The 21,075-nt window shown below is 37.9% G+C and overlaps 2 protein-coding genes and 4 long non-coding RNA genes across 6 annotated transcripts; 3 read left to right on the top strand and 3 right to left on the bottom strand.

The window, feature by feature from the left end:
- Positions 1-1,707: 1,707 nt before the first annotated feature.
- Positions 1,708-4,293, bottom strand: LOC130686034 (cytochrome P450 4C1-like). The gene is made up of 12 exons (XM_057509329.1): positions 4,037-4,293; positions 3,867-3,976; positions 3,705-3,795; positions 3,430-3,624; positions 3,297-3,363; positions 3,085-3,208; positions 2,857-2,974; positions 2,690-2,793; positions 2,563-2,631; positions 2,318-2,486; positions 2,074-2,253; positions 1,708-2,014 (listed from the first exon to the last, which is right to left on the bottom strand). Exons 1-12 carry the CDS (start codon positions 4,218-4,220, stop codon positions 1,848-1,850), a joined length of 1,578 nt encoding a protein of 525 aa, XP_057365312.1. The 5' UTR covers positions 4,221-4,293; the 3' UTR covers positions 1,708-1,847.
- On the top strand, positions 2,371-3,394 carry LOC130686051 (uncharacterized). Its single transcript, XR_008999797.2, has 5 exons — positions 2,371-2,509; positions 2,574-2,681; positions 2,755-2,916; positions 3,079-3,186; positions 3,249-3,394. It is a non-coding gene; the product is annotated as an uncharacterized LOC130686051 (long non-coding RNA).
- Positions 4,294-5,449: 1,156 nt separating the features above from the next.
- On the top strand, positions 5,450-8,546 carry LOC130686035 (probable glutamate receptor). The gene is made up of 15 exons (XM_059494119.1): positions 5,450-5,528; positions 5,602-5,772; positions 5,828-5,905; positions 6,013-6,179; positions 6,243-6,364; positions 6,462-6,600; positions 6,684-6,808; positions 6,892-6,982; positions 7,044-7,202; positions 7,269-7,413; positions 7,479-7,696; positions 7,775-7,808; positions 7,872-7,960; positions 8,041-8,189; positions 8,255-8,546. The coding sequence occupies exons 1-15, from the start codon at positions 5,450-5,452 to the stop codon at positions 8,508-8,510; spliced, it is 2,022 nt and encodes a 673-aa protein (XP_059350102.1). The 3' UTR covers positions 8,511-8,546.
- A 3,814-nt stretch (positions 8,547-12,360) lies between these two features.
- On the top strand, positions 12,361-13,145 carry LOC130686050 (uncharacterized). Its single transcript, XR_008999796.1, has 3 exons — positions 12,361-12,473; positions 12,655-12,787; positions 12,841-13,145. It is a non-coding gene; the product is annotated as an uncharacterized LOC130686050 (long non-coding RNA).
- A 4,121-nt stretch (positions 13,146-17,266) lies between these two features.
- On the bottom strand, positions 17,267-17,771 carry LOC130686130 (uncharacterized). The gene is made up of 3 exons (XR_008999825.2): positions 17,636-17,771; positions 17,467-17,545; positions 17,267-17,396 (listed from the first exon to the last, which is right to left on the bottom strand). It is a non-coding gene; the product is annotated as an uncharacterized LOC130686130 (long non-coding RNA).
- A 73-nt stretch (positions 17,772-17,844) lies between these two features.
- LOC130686129 (uncharacterized) lies at positions 17,845-20,104 on the bottom strand. The gene is made up of 7 exons (XR_008999822.1): positions 19,727-20,104; positions 19,452-19,560; positions 19,248-19,388; positions 18,835-19,174; positions 18,584-18,770; positions 18,128-18,286; positions 17,845-17,936 (listed from the first exon to the last, which is right to left on the bottom strand). It is a non-coding gene; the product is annotated as an uncharacterized LOC130686129 (long non-coding RNA).
- Between the last annotated feature and the right edge of the window lie 971 nt (positions 20,105-21,075).

Raw genomic sequence — 21,075 nt, 5'->3', positions numbered from 1 at the left:
TAAACGTTTCGCAAGAACATCGTCGAATGAACTGGACAGAATGCGCACAGTTACTGCAAGAAAGGACGAAGACGTTTGCTGATTTCTGCACATTCAAAAATATCTAGAAATAATAAAAATGTACCATGAAACTATAAGGTTGCCGTGATGTTTAAAATCTTATCATAAAATAATTCTTAGCTTAGTACGAGATCAAAATAATCTTTTCTAATTCCCAGTACTGAAATTCATGGCTTTTACATTTTCCTGATGAGGGTTAACATTGAAAAATGAGTAGGCTTTGAGCTTCTCCTCATAAATCAATTGCCAACAGCTTTGTTTGTGTAATCCTTTCGAACTGTGGTTTAGTTAATTACGTTACTATTCGCCAAGAAAAGTGGAGTCGTTTATTACCATCTTTTGTCCGATGAATTCATTTCTATCTACGTGTTGTAAAAGGTAAAAAAAAAAAACGTAGGAAGAGTAAGAAACAGCAGCAGCGAAAAAGAAGTAGAACAAAATGGCTGTCCTTGTCCGAACTCTTCCCATTTGGCAACGTGTATTCGTAGGAAGAAAAAGGTTGAAATCGTCAGTTTGCTAACATCGTTCGTTTGTTAATGATCTCCGAATTTTCGTCTTCGAATAGAAAATAATTTTCTCATGAGTAAATTAATTTCTTTGTTAGTTTTGAAACGCAGTGCCAACAATGAGCGTATCAATGCTTGCCTTCTAAAAAAATTGCTCGTTCGTTAGATAAAAAAGAAAGGTATGTCTTGTCAATTGTTCAATCTGCACATTGATAAATTAGATATTAAGCTATCATAGACTTGTGTGTACACTTATAGTACCCAAGACACTCAATTATTTGTCTGATAGATGAATCTGAACCCTACATTGTGAAACTGGAATGGAAAGCTTAGACGTTGGAGCTTGTTGGCTTGAGAAAGTTAGTTCTCAGTTGCAGATTGTTTTGACGTCTAAGAGCCAGCAGAAAGTAAGTGATATTCTTAAATGTAAATTTAGTTTTAGCAAATGTTTCCAATAAACCATACAATTAATGTGTTGTGTTTTGTCATATCTTGTGTTACAGTTGCTAGTTCCTTTGGATTTGGTAGGCAATTCTTTTAATTCTTTCAAATTGAAGATATATTTGAGCATTGATGTAATTGGTTTCCTTGTTGCAATAGTTGATTAAGACATCCCTGGTGGTGATGTCAATCACTTTCAACAGAGAAGCATAGTAGATTTAAAGGCTGCATTTATCCACAATGATTGCCATATGCCTTGCCATCCGTCACCGATACGTTGGACTGAAATTCAGATTTCGACAGAGACGATCGCCATTGATTCCGAACGTCTAGGAAAAGGTAATCGTTTTTCGTTCAATTCCAAGCCAACTCAGTTGTAAAGGTCAAGGATTACGGGCCCCAGTTTAGATTTACGATACTAGAATCTTTATATTGTTTTTGACAGGTACTATGATAGTTTTGATAAGCCAAGGTGTACAGGAGAATGAAGGGAGTGGGTATCGGGCACCCAATTTCCCGATTAGAGGCACGAACTTAAAGCCATTTTGAAATTTGTGTCTATAGGTGGCACCCTCGGTTGGATAATTGCGATTACCATGGTGTTGACTTCGTTTACATTTGGTATCCTGTCCAGCAACGACTAGACTAATTACTGAGCGCTGAGAAGTTTACCGTTTTACCGTAAGTTTGCTTGGCAGAGTTTTAGTTTACAGATACGACGTTTATTCAGAAATTTTCCTGTATATCTAAAGTTGATATTTTGTTCCTAGCCACTATACAGTAATCTGCCCATGGCATTTACATCACCGTCTGAAGCTTCTTTGGTACTAATATTGGTTATCAAATAGTTCTTTTTGAAACGATAAGCTTAATTGGATATTTTGGGGTTAGCATAGTTTCTTGGAGAGCCGGGATTAATGGTGCTGTGGGATTTGCTAAAGAAAAGCTGAATCGCCGGATCAGATGAGCAATGTTCACTTTCATTTGCAGCAAAGCGAATTTGTGACCTGAGCAAAAAATGTCGCGTTATCCTTAACACTTAAACAACGTTGATAGTGAAACTTACCGATGCAATTACGAGGGCCAGCGCTGAAAGCACTAAGGGCGTATCTATGGCGGCCGAGACTGTTTTCGGGGAAGAAACGTTCCGGTTTGAAGACTTCGGGATCAGGGAACACCTGCGGATTGTAGTGCAAACCGACTATGGATAATCCAACCATGAGACCCTTTGGTAAGTTGTGATCACCTTTTCAAAAGTTAAATATCGATTATTATCTTGTAGTTCTACTTTTTAATATCAGATATGTTACCTATTTTGGTATCTTCTGGCAGGGTACGCAAGATAAAAGGCACGCTAGGATAAAGCCTTAAAGACTCTTTGACGCAACAGTCCAGGTACCTAAGATCAGTCAAGTCTTGCGTTGTACACGGGCGATCCGAGTTGCCAAAAACTGCGTTCAGCTCATCGAATAACAATTTCTTAACGAAAAATTTTGGGGCCGGTATGAGAAGATGTCTCAGATGTCTTAAACATTTTACTTTGCTAAGGGCTTACTTGGTGCTCAGGATATCTTGACATGTTGTAAAGGAACCATGTCAAACCTAAAGCAGACGTTTCGTGACCCTACGAGGACGGGCTGTTAAAGTCGGATATTTTTTCCCAACAATTAAATGGTAATTACCGCAATTATCATTGAATTTACTTCATATGTTATTTCTTCTTTACTGAAATTATTGTTGATATCAGTCTCCTTTAGGATAAGGTCAATGAAGCCTAATTTCTTTCCTGAAATATTTAGGAAATGATTAAGCTTATATCTTACGACAGTTCCCGATCATTCTGAATTACTTGGCGTAGTATTACCCATGTTACCAACTTCGCTATTCGACGGACCAGAAGTCGAGCTAGGTAAATGACTTTGGGCTTTTGCTTCTCTGTCTAGAAATTCTCGACGCTTCTGAATTAACTTTTTAATTGTAAAAGGACAATTTGCATTACGAATTTGAAATGATATTTCTCGTCTCCGCGTGTGAAACTACGGAAGAGTTGATTTAATGTTGTTTGACTTAGGCATACCTTATTGCTGATGTCACTGATGCCACTAGCGAATCGTGCATCATCCCGACCCATCGCGGTGAATTTAAACCAACTGCTTTTACACCAAGGTCGTGAGATGCGGTACTGGATAATGCGTTTAAGTCTATTTCAATAACATAAAAATTACTTGAATTTTTACGTAGGAACAGCTATACGTGAAGTGAATCAACAATTTTGAAAAGTGCACTAACCCTTCACAATTAATCAACAAACTCTGCATCTCTTTTTGTGAAAACGACTTGCACTCCAAGATAGTTCCTTGTTAAATATGTTCGGGTAATAACGTTAATATAGACTAAATCTTTAATTTAAAGTATAGTTCACCACAAATTGATCTGGTTGTGTATAGATTCATCAATGGGTAGACGTCAAACTCTGCACCGTTGTTGATGTGAATGGCTTTCTCGAAATCTTTGACGCACTCAGAGCTTTTTTCGTTGAAAACGTCTATGTAAGTGTTGAGGACTGCAAGGTGAAAAGACGGGTTGAGGAGACGGCGAGATTTTCTCCAATGGTCGTCTATTCAAAAGTAAAATGAGGTCAACTACAAGCCAACTTCCAAGAATCCTAGAATTCATGTGTCGAAACGTGAAAGTTACCTGATGCAACTGGCAAACTGTTTCCAGCGACTGTAGTTAAAGCTTCGTAGCCATTTCCTTTCGAAATATGTTTCCAACTTCCAAGAATTGACTTTTCAAATGAAGACCTTGATGGTTAGCATGCACAGTTGTTGCAAAAGATATATTCTGCCGTGCACTTACCTCCATGAACTCAGGGGAAGCGATGATGACCCATGGACGGACAGTCAACCAGACGCGATAGATACCACCATACTTTCGTACCCAAGTGAAGGCGCATTTCTTTAGCAGCTCTGGTAATGAAAGATGTTATAAATTTTCGTATAACTAAAAGAAACTGTGATGATTTTTACCGTCATTAGAAATGTTCAGTTCAAACACATTACCCAGCAGAGGCAAAGCTTTTGGTCCAGGTAGAGCGTTGACAAGACGTACAAAGCGGGATCGACTCCACATCCAATAAAGAACCGTTACTAAAAAGACTAGTAACATGCTTAGGAACGACGGGTTCCATCCAATCCAAGGAAGATCATTCATATTTGTTCTCAATAGCAACCAAAACAAAAAAATGTTAACAGCTTGACGCAAGAAATCGACCACTGTTCACTGCGATAGGAGATAAACTAGGGCCTTGTATTCGAAAATTTCTTATGTAAGGGGAAAAAGCAACTCTCGATTTCTATTAGAAATCACTCTGTTCAAACTACAAAGTAAAGTTAAACAGGTTTGATGGTAGGCCGATTTGGCGATCGTACCTTTTTTGGCGCATGGTGTGTTAGCATCAGCGTAACGTTACAGCTTTCTAAACATCTACCGACCTATCACATGTAACCCTTGCCTTTAAAACTGCCGGGTTTTTAAGTGCTATTTACTAATCTTCCTTGCCACTAGATGACCTTTACAGCTGTCATAGAAACTAGATGGCCTATCTATACAACCGCCATTTTTTTCCCCCTCCGTATAATAATTCTAGGTGAAGCATTGTGGAAGCATGACGGAATATCGTGTTACATCTTGGTTGGAGTTAAATTAATCCAAAGGAAAGTGGTAAAGGGATGTTAAAGGTTAAGTTGAATTTTTTCTTGAAAGAGTTTGGTTATTGAATTGCCGTTCTGGCTTCAAGACATAAACATGACTGGTCAGATCACTGATATGCGAAATATGGAATGTTATATGTACACCATTGACTTAACTCATTTAAAAATTGTATTGACAACCTAAATTTTTCTCAGGTGATAGCAGACATCATAAAATATGAGTGTGATTCCAACAATTATACATGTTATTATTGTGGAGCGTTGCATTATACATATGATTGAATCCAAGGAGGTCCTGATTGGGTTAAAAGACCACTTTAGTGGGTGACTTTTTTCTTGTTTTGAATGAAACTATATATTTGTGCAGGAAAGAAAATGTGGACAACAATTTTTTGGTGAGTAAATTCATTTCATTTTTAGTTAACGTGTCCATTGTTGACACTGCACTTCAATGCTTTCCTTCCTTGACAGAAAATTTTTTTCTTCAGACCAAAATTTAGTAGCCATTTTATTGTCAGTTGTTTGCTCTGTGACTTCAAAAAGAATCTATCAATCAATTATAGACTAGTATGTACTTACTAGCACTCAAGACACAGTCCGTACAATTGAACAACCTGCGCCGTACATTGGCTTGGTTTGGGAAAATCAATTCTCACCTTCGGACTGCGTTGGCGTCTAACAGTCGACAGAAGTACGTGTTAGGCATCCACGTAAATTTAGTTTCACTAAATGTCTTCAACAATTCGTACAGTTTACATATTGTCTGTCGTCGTTTTTTGTGTTACAGATGGCAGTTCTCTTGGAATCGGTAATTCTTTACTAACTTAAGTTGATTTTGAGCACTGGTTGACCATTTTTTCTGGTTGTAACGGTGACTTAAGAAGTTATCCACGATGGTGATCTCAACCAGTTTCATCATAAAAGCCTAGTAGATATACAGGCATTTATTCAGGATGATTATCATATTCCCTGCCATCCGTCACCGATACGTTGGACTGAGATTCAGATTTCGACTGGAACCGTTCCCATTCATTCTGAACGTCTAGGAAAAGGTAATCGTTTTTCTTTTAATTTCAAATTTCATGTCAAATCTGTTGTAAAAGTCAGGAGTTACAGGCTTCCAGTTAAGATTTACGATACCAGATTGTTTACGTTCTTTTGACAAGTATGTTCTGTTCCGTTCTGGTAAGCCAGGAGTGGAAAGGGTAGAAAAGGCGTGAGTGAAATCTGGCACATTATTTCCCGAGTAGAGAAACATATTTTAAAGTTATTTTTTTTATTCGTGCTTACAGGTGACGCTGCATGTTGGGTAATTGCGATTACAAATTGCCAGCTGGCAGATAGTGTCGACTCGATTTTAACCTCATCTTCCACGAAACCAATTCTTCGATTGGATATGGTATCCTGTCCAGCAACGGCTGGACTAGTTGCTGAACGACTAGAAGTTTACCGTTTGAATGCAAGTTAACTCGGTAAAATTTCAGTTCACTAACATGACATTGACTCTTTACGTTTTTCGTAGGAGGTTAACAAAGATAGGTGCGTCGATTACTCCCTAACCAAGTGGCTGGAACAAAAAATCTGCTTTTCGTTCATGGACAGCGACACGAAACGTTTGCTGCTGGAAAATGAAACATCTTTCAAGTAAGAAATTCTTTTTTCATTTAAGCATCAACCATTGATTAATTAAATGTACGGATGCGTTAATATTGTGACCACGGTTGTGATATCGACGATTCAGCTTGAATAAGGAATTGCAAGAGTGTGATCAACTAGATGATATCCGATGGGGTCAAACGAATTCTTCATTTGTTTTCGGCGACGCATCTAAGAGTGGCAGCCAACTGAATGGGAGGAAATTGCGGTTTACATCACTAGAGGTAAATTAAGCCCCACAATTAGAATTGAAATTAACACATTGCATCATCGATTTAATGTCTTTGGTGTGTCGCGAGGAAATTAGCGATTTCTTGGAGAGAGGCCATCACCGTATGTGACCGTGGAACGTGATGTTAACGGGACTATCATCGGTTACAAAGGATATTGCTACGAAATTATTCACGCGCTTCAAAAGCTCTACAATTTCACGTAAGCTCAAGCACTTATTTGACTAAATGTCTCCTTAGTTATTCAGCAGAGCTGAAAGTTATAATTTGGTGATTTTGTTACAGATACGAAGTTGAGATTCCTGGCGACAACACGTATGGAAAGGAAATATTAAACGGTAGCTGGAATGGGATGATAGGAATGATCCTTGAAGAAGTATATGTTGAGAAAGTAATGGAAGTTACTTATTTACATATTTCGTCTGATTGACACGCAGAGGGCGGATATTGCTGTGGGTGTTTTTTCAGTCACGCACTCCCGTTTTCAAGTTGTCGATTTTTCTGTCGGTTTCCTAGAAGAACCAGCAACCATATTAATTCCTCCACCAACGCAAGAAAGCCGCTTGTTAGTGTACGCTAAGCCTTTCCAATTACAGGTGAAAGGCACACAATGTGTAAACACAATTTCTGAATCGATTTTGACGACCCAGTTGAATCAATAGGTGTGGCTAACCCTGATGGTGTTTGTGAGTGTCCTTCCTGCAATTCTTTGGTATTTTCTCAAGTGTTTGTGGATTCATTATCAAGGGAGGTATCCGTTTTTAGGGGGAAACTACGCGTTTGTCCTTAGGGTCCTCATTGGCCAGTGTAATCCATATAATCTTTCATCACCTTTAGATTATCTGATGTAATTTTTATGCTTTGTTTTGTAGCTGGACAACAATTGTCTCCTGTGGGATTTTCTCCACGTTTTCTCGGAGTTGTGTGGTGTATGGGTGTAGTCGTGTTTGCGAGCGCTTACGTTGGTGTACTCGTGTCTTTTCTTCGCTTTCCGAAATTATCACCAATCATCAGCAACTTGGAGGAGCTTCCACGATCGCAATTGAAGTGGGCTGTAGTGAAGGGAACGGCTCTCGAATCGCTCTTTATCGTACGTAGATAGATAGATAGATAATTCATGTAATTTAATTTAACTAATTATAATTGCACAATGTTCCGTTATTTCTAGGAAGCCACATCTGGAGTTTACAAGGCAATTGGAGGTAAAAAAAATAATAACAACAAACGTACAATTTAATCGTATGGCGATGTCTTTCAATTAACAGAAGGATTATTAACGCATCCAGAAAACCGTGTTAGCTCGGGAATGGATGGAATTCAGCGTGTAATTAATGGAAGCTACGCTTATATAGAAGTAAGTTCAATGTGAACAGCGATGTCAAGTCGTAACTGAAACGCGCAGGTCTTGCGCTTTTGTTCTGTCGACTTCAATAGGAAAGATCGTATCTTAAGGCTATCACAGAACAGGATCACGCCAAGACGGACAAGTGCCGCTTCAGTTTCGTCAATCAGGAATTTTTCAAAGTCAATTTTGCATTTGCTTTACCAAAAGCCAGTCCGCTGAAACCTCTTTTGGATAAAAAGTAAATCTGCATTGACTCTTGATTTATCGCGATACAAGTAAGTGAAATTTACTTCTGTCTTTCAGGATTTTGCAAATGATTGAAGCAGGTTTGGGAAAGTATTGGAAAAATCTTTATTGGCCGTATTCTGGTGCTGACGAATGTGGAATTGCTAAACAATCTGAAGGAGCCAAAAGTCTAACACTTGCAGATTTGCAGGGCGCTTTTCTTATTTTGGCTGTCGGATGGGGATTAGCGATTATTTTATTTTTAGCTGAGAACTATACTTCTCTGTCCCTCAATGTTTGTGTAACTAGGTTTTTGTTCAACTCATTTCGATGATTAGCAAAGAACGTGGAAAGTTAGCACGGTTAATTACGTTCTAGAAAGGACATTTTGACCGTTGAATGTTAAATGTTTTCATATTTACGGACCGCTGAGTTAATCGATAATATTTGGAAATAACGAAAGTGGTATTTTTAAATTGTATTTTGGTCCTATACGTTCAGTGTACATTTAAGAATTGTTTAATCAACTTACAGTTATCGGCCACTACACGTTTGAAACTTTAATTTTTAACACATTCTTTTTTCAGTTAAGTCTTTTTCAAACGACAAATTTAATGGGAAATCTTGGGCTAGCATAGTTTCTTTGTGTTCAATTATCTTTTTAATGATTAAAAAGGGTAAGTTTTCCTTTAAGTGAGATATTTCATAAATAGTGTATGTAATTGTCGGAATTTTTATTTAAAGGGTAAAGGCTGTTTTGTTGCTGAAGTTTTTGGTGCCATGGACGGACTTTGGGTTATCACGACCCATGGCGGTTAGCTGGAATTAGCTGATCGTATTTAAGGCAAGGCCGAAAGATAAGGTACTGGTAACTCTGTGCAAATCTATTTAAGTACAACAAAGAAATTATCTGTTGTATGGTTGATGGGCATTTATCAGCCCAACTAATCACGTAAAAAAATTTTCCTATGCAGTTGTCCTGCTGTAGTTACTTGTACAATGTTCCTTTAATTCTAGGAAGTCATAACTGGAGTTACCACGATGTCCAATTAACAACCATCTTTTGCACGACTTTGGTTGTCAACAATTTGTGCCCCGTGGCGGTTTGTTTTAAAGGGCAATTGAAAATCAGGTTGTATAAAGATAAGTTATTTATTAAAGTAAATCATCGCGAATTCTTTTGATTGTTCATAGATGCAAGATTGGAAAAATGTCGAAGTCTTTGCCATTGTTGGCTTCGATGGTTTCATTAAACAATTGGGCGTATTCTAAGCTTTTTTCTTTGACGTCATCGGTGTGACGATGAGAACACAATCGTGAAATGATGGATTGAGGTAAAGTATTTTTAAAAGAGAATCCGACGTATAATACACAAGATACTTGGTGCGAATAGTAATATTGCGATTTGCAGGAAAAGATTGCCCCCGTCTATCGAAATGTGTCTCGGAGTTTCATATATCGCCTTTTTAAAGTAAAAATAGTTACCATTATCGTAAATAACTTTTTCATAACTTTTATGTCACGAACCTTTAGTTAATTAACTCCATTTAATGGGTGGCTCTTCCAGTTCAAACGGCTACGTAAGTGGTTATCGAAAAAAAAGGAAAAACTTGCGGTATAAGAGGCGATTCTTAAATGCTCAAAAATATCTTGTATGGAACTTTTTGAGGTATTCAAATGCAGAGTTCGAGTTTTTGGTTTCAATGTGAATGGGATTTAATAAATAAGGTAGGTAAATTGTCTAAGTGGTAATGTTGGTTGTTTGCAAAGTTACCGAAATAAAACTGGCGATGTTAAAAAACTAACGTATTCAATGGTGTTCCGTAACAAAATTACATGCGTTTCTTTGGTCTTAAGTATGTCAGTCCATATTCTCTGATTATGATTTATTTCGGTAACTTCATAGACTGTTATATTATAATCTTATCATATTATATTTAATTTAAATAACCTGGGAATAGTGGCATTTGCAAAATGAAATAAGTTACATATGTTTAGCTCAGATATATCTAGTGTTATTAAACATGTCAAATTGTACCGGCGATTCGATGCTGCACAGCCTTAACACACTCTACGGAACTTAACGTGCGGAGCTCAAGCTTTTCTGTGCAACGGGTTTTCTCCTTACTACTTTTGGTATACTTTATGCTCACACGGAGAGATGTAGTAAACAAACTTATAAACATGCCTTACAAAGTCTAACTACCCCCGCCAGATGCCAGTAAAATCATTGTTACGAAAAGTGGTGTCAGAAGTGTGCTTGTGCTGTAGGTTTTCATATAGTAATATGTAAACTTACGAGTGTAATCGTGGGAAGCTGATCAATTCTGATGGATATCAAATAAAGGTGAGAGTTATGAGATATTTGCTTGTATTGTTGTGTGTGGTATTGCCTTAAGGTGGTATATTAGTCATGCCTGAAAACTGAACTTTATGTACTTAGAAAGGACATATTATGTTAATTTACTGTAGTTTACGTTTTAAACTACGCAATTCCCGTGTACCTGTAAAGAAGAACATAGTTCATTTTTTAAATTTCCGAAATTTTAAGTTTCGATAGAACTTCCGGTTTGAAAATACTTAATAACTCACTATCTATTGGTCTGAATGAAAAAAGACCGACATTTTCGTAATCCTCGTAAAATTTGGGGTCGAATCCATGTGTCAGTAGAAAATACCCGAAAATCGTCAAAAATCGCAAATTTCCCTGAACTATAGTTCAGGAAAAATCGCGATTTTGGCCAAATTGGACTTTTCGCCAAAAACAGGTCAAAATAGGTCAGGCACACCTAAACTTTGTAAGAATCCCGAAAATCGTATTCATTTTGCTCTAGGACCACTATTTCCGGAGATATAGGCTACTTTCGGTCACTTCCGGTATTTTTTTTTTTTTTCAACTTTGCAAAAAGCAAAAAATGAACATTAATATTCCAAATATTTTAAGCATTTTAATCATAAGGGTAATGGTGTGGCTACTTTTGTCGTGTTTATTTTGCTATTTTACTACTGGCTGATCGTGCAAGTTGCTTATCTACGATATGTTAAGCGCTTTGTCCTGTTACTTGTAGTTGATTTACTTTGCTGCTGCGCTTGAAAAAGAATTTTCCGATACTGGTAAAGTCCAAGCAAGCAAGCATACTAGGAAACAGCAAGTTTTGTCTTTCATTTCTAAATCAGTTTTTTCATTTGGTTCCAGGATTCAAAACTAATAACACAACTGCGTTAACAAAGACTACTAGCATAATGTATCACGCTAATGAGAAGTTATACCTGGTAAGTGTAGATATAGCATGAAAGATATATCTCATGCTGTTATTCTAACCTTATCATACATCACCTTATGATGAACAGTCAGGTTTAAAAATAAGCCCTACAAAATAAACCCGAGCCTCAACTTTTCTCAGCTGGGGTTAATATTTTGACTTGGGATTTGATGAAACTTTATCTACCCTATCGAAAATAAACTACCTTATTACTGATTATAGGTAAAATATTAGCTTACCCGCCAACTAAGTGGTTTTTGAATAAAACGAAATCAAACTGGTTTTATCGCAACCACACTGAATTTTAAACAAATCATAAACTAGAGTTACCAAGTAAAAAAAACTTGATTTAGGTCATCATAGTTAAACACTACATCCACAGCATTTGTTATTGGAGTAATATGAGGTTTTTGAAAAAATAAAGAAAGAATAGGAAAAGTCGGGCTTATTTTGTTTGTCGGGCTTAATTCTACAACCTGGCCAAAATTTATTTCCATTCCCAAGTCAAAATAATTTGATTTCCATAATCGTAGTTAAATACTTAATCGACACCACGTAGTATTGGGGTAGTAACTAGGTGTTTGAAAAAGTAAAAAAAAATAAATAAGAAAAGTCTGGCTTATTTTCTCGGGGTTATTTTCTCGGGCTTATTTTCTCAAGCTTGGCTGTACTTTATTTCCACTAGATGGCGCTGGAGGTTCACCAGACTCTAATGTCGGGAGCGAGCTGTTTTATTATGGCAATCCGTTTTACCCAAAATAAAAATAAAAAATCTTGTTTTTTTTTCTGTTTTACACGTCAAAAAATTCTGAGATGAATATTTTTCAAGACATCTAGTGGACAAGTGGCTAACTCCGATTCGTTTTCATAGCCACCACGTCAGCTATTCTACCAAAATTTCTATCAGCTGTTTCATTTCGCGTGGCGTCGGATTTAGGATGGAAGCATGAAATGAATGTCTTCCTTCTCGAAATTTTACCACCGATTTCGCCGTGCCTAGACCTGAATTTTGTGAGTTGAATCTGTGCTAAAAGGTAAGAGTAATTTCTTAACGGTATTATGGCAGCTATTCATTCGTAATCTATTGTGTAACACATTCTAAATTATTCAAAAGAGGAGCATTGCTTAACTTAGCCAGCACGTTTTTGATCTCCATTAGTCAAATACACCGCTTCGGTGCATGGCTTGATTTAACCCAGTTTTCATCTCTCTTAGGCAACTACACATTTAATACCAAAGGTGCTACTTGCAGAAGGCAGTTCTTAATAAACTGTTCTCTTCTCTGGATCCTAGTCTGTGCAACCTGGATCTCTTAGATCCAAAATTTCTCAGATCCAGATTCCATAAGGTACTCGTAGACTATCTTACAATTTATGGTTTAGTTTTTAACTGTACTTCTAGATTTGTGGGAGATACCTGGTGTGACGTGGTAGCAGCAGAGTCATTCGCCAGAAAGGAATGCTGTTGATGTTCCATTATCAGTGTAAATGAAAAATTTCCAGTATCATTGTTGCATTGTTGGATTACTTATTCATTCAAGAAACAGAGAAAGATTCAAGATGAATTTGGTCATTTCTTTTCTCCTAAGTGGCTAGTCAAGTGTCATATTGTACTGGTTACTGAAAACTTGGGTTTACATACCTTCTTTGCCAACTGTGTTTTGAGATTCTTAGTTTTTTTGTAGTTGACAGTAAATTTGTACAAAGAAAGAAAATTTGTAGCAATTTTTGTTTGCTATGGCTATACTTCAAGTCAAACAAGTTGATAGCAAAAAATAAGCTAAGTTTATCTTTTGACTTATAATAAGTCAACTACCATAAAAATGAAAAATACACAAAACAAATATATAAATTTTAAATTGTTTTTATTGTCCCACCTCCACCCTTCAATTCCACCACTATTTTACATAACATATATATATACATACAAATACATACATATACATACATAAAAACATATATACACTTAACTAAATTAACCTGTTGGCTGCCACGCCATGCAACTCGTACGTTGCTTAAGCTACGGTCGCTACATGTCGGGTCAGAAGGATCCCCGACCAAGGTGGGGCGTGTCCGAAGACAAGCCCGGGCTGGCACGGTGAAAGAGTCCATTCTAGGAATGCACACCTCAGGATATCTCTCACCGTGCCGACAAAGAGAAGTCCCTACTGGTGCATTGCCTAGCGCCTAATGGCATAAAGCCATTAGGCGCAATGGCGACTGTTCCCCCCATGGCCATGAGGAGAACAGCGCCCAAGTCCCTACAGCTACCAAAAAAAATAGGAGCAAACGGCGTGGCAGCCAACAGGTTAACTTATACACTAGAATGCAAAACAAAACAAAACAATACCAAGGCGAATCCCGTAGATGGCGATGAGATGACGGCGATGGAGGCGGCGAAGGAGACGGCGATGGAGACGGCGATGGAGACGGCGGTGGAGACGGCGATGGAGACGGCGGTGGAGACGGCGATGGAGACGGCGGTGGAGACGGCGATGGAGACGGCGGTGGAGACGGCGGTGGAGACGGCGATGGAGACGGCGGTGGAGACGGCGGTGGAGACGGCGGTGGAGACGGCGATGGAGACGGCGGTGGAGACGGCGATGGAGACGGCGGTGGAGACGGCGGTGGAGACGGCGGTGGAGACGGCGGTGGAGACGGCGATGGAGACGGCGGTGGAGACGGCGGTGGAGACGGCGGTGGAGACGGCGATGGAGACGGCGGTGGAGACGGCGATGGAGACGGCGGTGGAGACGGCGATGGAGACGGCGATGGAGACGGCGGTGCAGACGGCGATGGAGACGGCGGTGGAGACGGCGGTGGAGACGGCGATGGAGACGGCGGTGGAGACGGCGATGGAGACGGCGGTGGAGACGGCGATGGCGATGAGGCGACTATCAGGATTTTCTTTTTATTGACCCTATGTAAATGTAACAGATGTAAAGGAATTAGATAAAAGAACAACATAGGAATTTAATAAAAGAGATCTAAGTATGTTTATGGTTTACCGGGACTTTAAAAATGATAAGAGTTAAATAACGAACGCTAGCTCAATTAGTTTCCCAGGATTACTGGGACCATAATATGAACAGACTGAAGACAGGGAATGTTACTTCTGTAAAGTAGTTTTTCATTCAAAAGAAATCCTTTGCTAAATGGTTATCAAACATTCCATATGTTCAATCTTCTTCAAAAAGAGCTTGTCACAAACAGTTGTCATAAAGCTTTGTTAGTTGAACGTAGATTCAAGAAGTTCAAACAAACAAATATTTAGTACAACAGAAGTCACGATATTGAATACAAACTTGAAAAAGGTTAATAAACCATTTAGTTTATATTATTATGATACAGATGAAAAAGGCTGATAAGTTAACTACTGATAGCTCAGCTAGTGTGCTCGTTATTGAAACAGTTAAGCCAATCCTTTAACCTCTACTCACAATTCTATGTAAGAGACTCACTGTCAAGTAATACTCAACAATTTGCCAACAATATTTCTGTTATGCTCTGAAGAAGAGCTTAAAGATATTTTACGCTACAAAAATCATACGGCTGATTTTCCAAGGCACCAGCTGAGCATCGACTTCCTTACTGTCTGTGTTCAACTTATCATTGCTGGTTTACATAAAACGCTTCCATCTTCCTAATTCTAACAATAAAGCAAAATAATAATGCTTGACTAAAAATAATGATCGTATGTTACTTACCCGTTCATGTAGACGCACAGAACAGGGGGAAAACAAAAAAAAAACAACAGGGCAAAAATGTTTGCATGGTGACATGGCTAATGGCGGACATGACAGACGACGGTAGCGTTCGATCTTTCGGGTTTTAATGCGAAGCAACCGAGATAAGCATTCTCAATTTTTAAATATGCCCCCAATGATTGACTAGATTTTTAATTCAAGGTTTCTTACTGTTTATATGCAAATTTCCGAAGTGTGTCGGAAGTAACAAAGAACTTCTGAACTACTAATTACACAACGAAACGAATCACAGATGTATAATACCCATAAAATCGCAGAACGCAACTTTCCAGCGAGTATATTCGTTTGTTACGAGTAATGAAAAGCCAGACAAAGTTGATATCGGAAAAAAAATTTACATAGGACATAGCGCTTAACATATCTAGATAAGCAGCCTGCACAATCAGCCAGTAGTAAACTAGTAAAATAAACACGGAAAAGGCCGCTACACCATTACACTTATGATTAAAATGCTTCAAGTGTTTGGAATATTAATGTTCATTTTTTACTTATTGCAAGGTTGAAAAAAAAAAATTACCGGAAGTGACCGGAAGTAGCCTATATCTCCAGAAATACTGGGCCCACAACAAAACGAATATGATTTTCGTGATCCTCGTGAAATTTAAGGTGTGTCTGACCTATTTTGACCTGTTTTTGGCGAAAAGTCCAATTTGGCCAAAATCGCGATTTTTCCTGAACTATAGTTCAGGGAAATTTGCGATTTTTGACGATTTTCGGGTATTTTCTACTGACACATGGATTCGACCCCAAATTTCACGAGGATTACGGAAATGTCGGTTTTTTTTTGTTCAGACCAACAGATAGTGAGTTATTAAGCATTAAAAAACCGGATCTTAAACCGGAAGTTAAAAGTTCGGAAATTTAAAAAGTGAACTATGTTCTTCTTTACAAGGTACACAAGATTTGCGTAGTTTCAAACGTAAACTACAGTAAATTAACGTAATATGGCCTTTCTAAGTACATAAAATTCAGTTTTCAGGTACAACTAATATTCCACCTTAAAGCAATGCCACACACATACTAATGCAAGCAAATATTTCATATTTCTCACCTTTAATTGATATCCATCAGAATTTATCAGCTTCCCACGATTACACTCCTAAGTTTATATTATTATTAAATGAAAACCGACAGCAAAAACACAATTCTGATTCAACTTTTCATAACAATGATTTTAACGACATCTGGCGGCCGTAGTTAGACTTTGTAAAGCTGTCAATAGCCGTCTTGTCGTGGTCCTTTTCTTACGATAATTTTTGCACCAAACAACACTAGAATCCAATAGATTCGTCTAAGGAATCGGTGAAATGTTATGTCACTCGCACGATAGAAACGGAAGATCTATCAATTGCAAGTTTATTCTTCATTTCATATAGTTAGATCAACGCTGGTATAGCCACCATGTCCCAGCTTTGTAGAGAGTGCTATTCGTGTGCAGTGGCATAAGCTGAGGCTGAGCATAACTGTAACAGACAAATTTAGAACATGTCGATTTGAGTGTAGACAATGAACCGCATAAGTATGCTACCTACAGTTTACCTAATGTGTCCTTAAAAAAAAAAGTTTACACTCAAGTGAAACAGAGGAAATTCTTTGATGCCGATTAATTCCTTTGTTTTTCTTGTTTGCCAGTTTTTCCTTTTCACAGTATACGTTTGTAGAATGAGCGAACGATTTCTTCCGGAGGCCTTCCCGTCACCCCTCTTGGTCATTTCACACTGAGCTAACTACAAGAGATTTTTACAGTTGAATCGAACCTACACACCTCTCAACTTTAAACAACAAGGCAGTGAGGAATTCCTTACTAATCAAAAATTTAATTTGTAAGTAATTAATCTGAAAATTTATGTAATGCAACTTGTGGTCACTTTTTCCTCATCCTCCAAATGTCTGAACACGTCGTTAAGACGCTCGATGACTCGACTGTCTGAGGTACTCGAAAGAGACCGTTTGATCTTCCTCACTTGTCATAAAAACAGACTAATGCCGGAAAGTCCTTAGAAAAACAATTATCCTTCTGTTTCAACTGCGGAAAAAATTAAGAGATTTACTACGCAGACTCTGTTTTTGCTGCTGTGTTTGCCAAAAGGTTTGACGAAATAGTCCGTATTTTAACCCGTTCGGACATACTCAGAACGCTAGGCGTATGAGACATGTGATGTCACAAAAAAAAACAACGGAGTGTTGTGATCTAACGGAACAATATAAAGTAAAAAAAAATATATTATAATAATAAATAACTGAAGTCAAGCTAGAAATACCTGATTCGTTTCGACGCTTTTACTGCTAACAATATCCAGTATTGTCAAAAATTATACAGCATCTTAGACTCGAACAATACTAAATTTTCAGAATGCAACCCAACAAATCGCAACGATATATAGTAGATATAACAAAAGAATAAGACTAATTTCCATTTAAAAAATTTACCCTTTTCCGATAGGAAATGACGCTTTAGTTGACAGCAATAAATTTTGACGAAAATTCATCAGAAATATATCATGCAGAGATGCATACTGTTTGCAGAACCAGCAAAATTTCCTGTCAAGAAAGTTTTTGTAGAAGGCTGAAATGCCATATAATATATTAGATTCTCAACAGGCTGGTCTTATTTGAATTTTACTTTCTTTACCAACATCCCCTTACTTAATTCTGCACGTAGTCGTTCATCTGCGACTCGTAGATTATTGGATTTGACCCATATAATAATCGGTCTGCTAGCTATGAAAACCTAATAATTGATTACAAATGGTAAATACATTATAATTTTTTTGTTAAAGAAACTATGAATGTCAAATGCTGTGGTATATCATGTTTAAGAAATGTAAGGAAATTAATGCTTAAATCACAGAAATGGGTACTAGGAAACATGAACAAAATGTATGGTAGACAAGGGAAAGCCATGCTAACAAATTAATTTACCTTGTTGACAAAATGTTTGTCTTCCCCAGCTTTCTATTTCCTTGTCTTTTGATCACGTATGCTCTCTTTGAAACACAGCTACACTGTACTTTATAACATCCAGGGGTGGATTAATCTGTTTGGCAGACATTCCTGGAACAGCATGGCATAATAATGGACCTTGAAATCCAACACATTGACACCAAAATGGAAAAAGATAAATAAGATTCATACTGCAACTACATTTTAAATACACTATTATCCTCAACAAATAAAAACAAGAATCTGTAAATCAAAAATTGCATAAAAATAACTTAGTTCTCCTTCAGTCATGGTGAAATATTGGTTTAACTATTCTCAAAATGCTGCAATGCATGAGTATGCCAGTTGGTTGTCAACTTCTTCTAACGTTTTTAATGCAAACTGCCATAATTGAATAATGCCACCAGTTAAATTTGTAACCATAAATAAACTTACTTGTTACTTCTCCAACCTGAGAAGATGGGTAACGTTATGGCGGCAGTTCTTAGTACTGTATGGCACAGTACCACCATCTTACGACTGGGAAAAACACTTTTATCCATCCTACATTCCCCACCTCTTTTCGTATTTTCCGTAGAGTAATTTGGGCTCCAATTGCAAAATTTTACATGGTGCTTCCTCACTGATTGGATACAAATTAGTTAATCAATAAATCGTCAATAACATGAATAAAATCAAAATTATACAATAATCTACATATTGCTTCTCCCATATGCTAGATGGCGGTAATGTTTTACAATTTTCTTCCTTTGCCGATGAAGTACACCATATATATTACGTACTTGGTATACTTCATGGTATGTTTCATTAGTATTTGGTCTTGCTCATCTCCAATTCTGTTTCTAACCCTTCCAACTAGACTCTGACCATTGGGGAAAACACGCGGATTGAACACCGACTATGTCACAATCCTGGGTCATAATGTGTTCCTATTTCCAAATCCCAACTTGGGATAGTTCTCTGCTCCATTTTTAATTATCCCAAACAATAAATTTTCTTTTTTTTGGCCTCATCACCCACAAGCAGCTAAAGAATGGAGAAAAAAAAAACTCAACACTTACAGCAATAAAACATGACTAAACAAAAAAGGAGTACACACTTATTTTCCAACATCTTCTTTGTGTCCCCTAACATTTATGCTCCAGCAGCAAGGTTGACTCACACTGACTACTTGGCAGTCTGTTGTTGACCAAACAAAGGATTCCACCAACCATCTGATTTTCAATTGTTGCATTTATCACTATATGAAATATAGACACTGTTAAACACTTTCTATTCGTAGAGCAAGATTACACTTACATACAGTCTTTTGTTGAATCTACTTTCGCTGCAGAATGCTCACTACACAACACAGCATTTGTTAGGTCCCGACTCCTATAGCATGATTCTGAGTATCTTTGAATATATTTCTCCTGACAAGAGAATTCAATCCATTAACAAATTAGCTAACATAAAAAAATTATTAATTAATAAATAACAAGCCACCATTCAACGATTTTGAAATCACACTGCTACTTTAGCAGCAACTATAGTTTCTTTTTTAAACGCCACTGCAAAACAAAAAGATTAATTATATACCTCCTTTTGCTGAAACCCTTATTGTTTCTCTACGCACAGCTTTCGGCTGCTCAGTCCTACACAAGCTGACCATTTACTTGGCTCCCAAGACATTGTTCACTTGAAATAGAAAACGGTGAAATTAGCATAGAAATGTCGATTTTAGAAAAAGATACCATGCTGTTGGCAGGCAACGATTGACACCATGCCAGTAGAAGGAAGCTCCCAGACACCAATTCCGAATTTTTCACAGATAAGCTGTGACAAGCCATGTTGTGATGCCGGGCACATGCACCATACTTTCAACGAGGCTTCAATTATTTCTGCGCCACAATTAAGCATAGCCAACTCTAATGGCGGCCACAACGCGTGGTACTCTTCATTGTTCTTAAAACTCAATCGGAGAAATACACCCATCCACTCATCTCACCTCTCAGCGATGGAATGCGCGCCAACTGAAACTATGTTGCCAAATTGCCTGAATCACGAACGCCGGTGCCGCCATCTATTGGCAAAAAAATTCTCTAAATACCGTAACTGGTTAAATCAGTCATCAAGACAGAATGCCTATCGGGGAATTTATTTACTGCGGCCATTATCGATCGGCATCTCGACGTCAGATTGCCCTAAACAAGAAAAGTAACACGTTACACTGTAAGCCTATACACGGAAAACACGAACAGTCTCCCTATCAATCTTGACTGAAACGTATAGGTTTTTCAATCCCTTGCGTAACACACCTGCGACACGCTATATATCACTACGCACCTGATGGGGGGGATGTGAAAAATATAGCGAAAAGGGTAAAACGAGGGGTTAAAAAAAAAAATAACTGGCGTTTCCATGGCGTCCATCCTACGCTGTTTAACTGGTGAAAGCTTCGTTCTTTGGTTGTAAGTAAGTCCAGCACTCAGTCATTGCTGTGATGTCGTTCTAACTTTGTTTATATCCAAGACTGCTCGTTCGTTTTCATTCGTTTGTCCAGCTGTCTTGATTTTCTCCCGGAATTTTTTTCCTATTGATCCACCATTTTACGAGAAGGGATTCCACGTCGTTAAGTATCGGTGGATCCGGACGTCGGTAGAGATGAGCGTCTCTACGGCGTCGACGAGGAGCTCCCAGGGCAAGAGCGTTGATCATCCAGTCACAGCCATCCATCGGCCATTACCACCAGTCAAACCAAACGCTAGGTGAGTCATCATTGATTTTTTTTTCTTTCGTACTAGGGAAGTGGTTGTTTTCAACGTGCCCTTAATCAACATCATTCCATTTCGCCTCATTACAATTAAATTCAATCAGCATAGACATTATTCATCCTCTCCCTTTACATTTTACCTGACATTTTCATCTTTAAAAAAAAATACGTATTA

Source organism: Daphnia carinata, chromosome 2 (assembly GCF_022539665.2).
Source record: "Daphnia carinata strain CSIRO-1 chromosome 2, CSIRO_AGI_Dcar_HiC_V3, whole genome shotgun sequence".
NCBI lineage: Eukaryota > Metazoa > Arthropoda > Branchiopoda > Diplostraca > Daphniidae > Daphnia > Daphnia carinata.
Note: the sequence above shows the minus strand (reverse complement) of the source record. Positions and strands in the feature narration are given on the sequence as shown.

Coding starts and splice junctions, on each gene's coding strand:
- LOC130686034 (XM_057509329.1), bottom strand. CDS start 4,220: ATGAATGATCTTCCTTGGATTGGATGGAACCCGTCGTTCCTAAGCATG. Junction 3,796..3,866: donor CTTCCCCTGAGTTCATGGAG/GTAAGTGCACGG, acceptor TCATTTGAAAAG/TCAATTCTTGGAAGTTGGAA. Junction 3,209..3,296: donor TTGTTGATTAATTGTGAAGG/GTTAGTGCACTT, acceptor TTATTGAAATAG/ACTTAAACGCATTATCCAGT.
- LOC130686035 (XM_059494119.1), top strand. CDS start 5,450: ATGTCTTCAACAATTCGTACAGTTTACATATTGTCTGTCGTCGTTTTT. Junction 5,529..5,601: donor TGGCAGTTCTCTTGGAATCG/GTAATTCTTTAC, acceptor CGGTGACTTAAG/AAGTTATCCACGATGGTGAT. Junction 5,773..5,827: donor TTCTGAACGTCTAGGAAAAG/GTAATCGTTTTT, acceptor TGTAAAAGTCAG/GAGTTACAGGCTTCCAGTTA.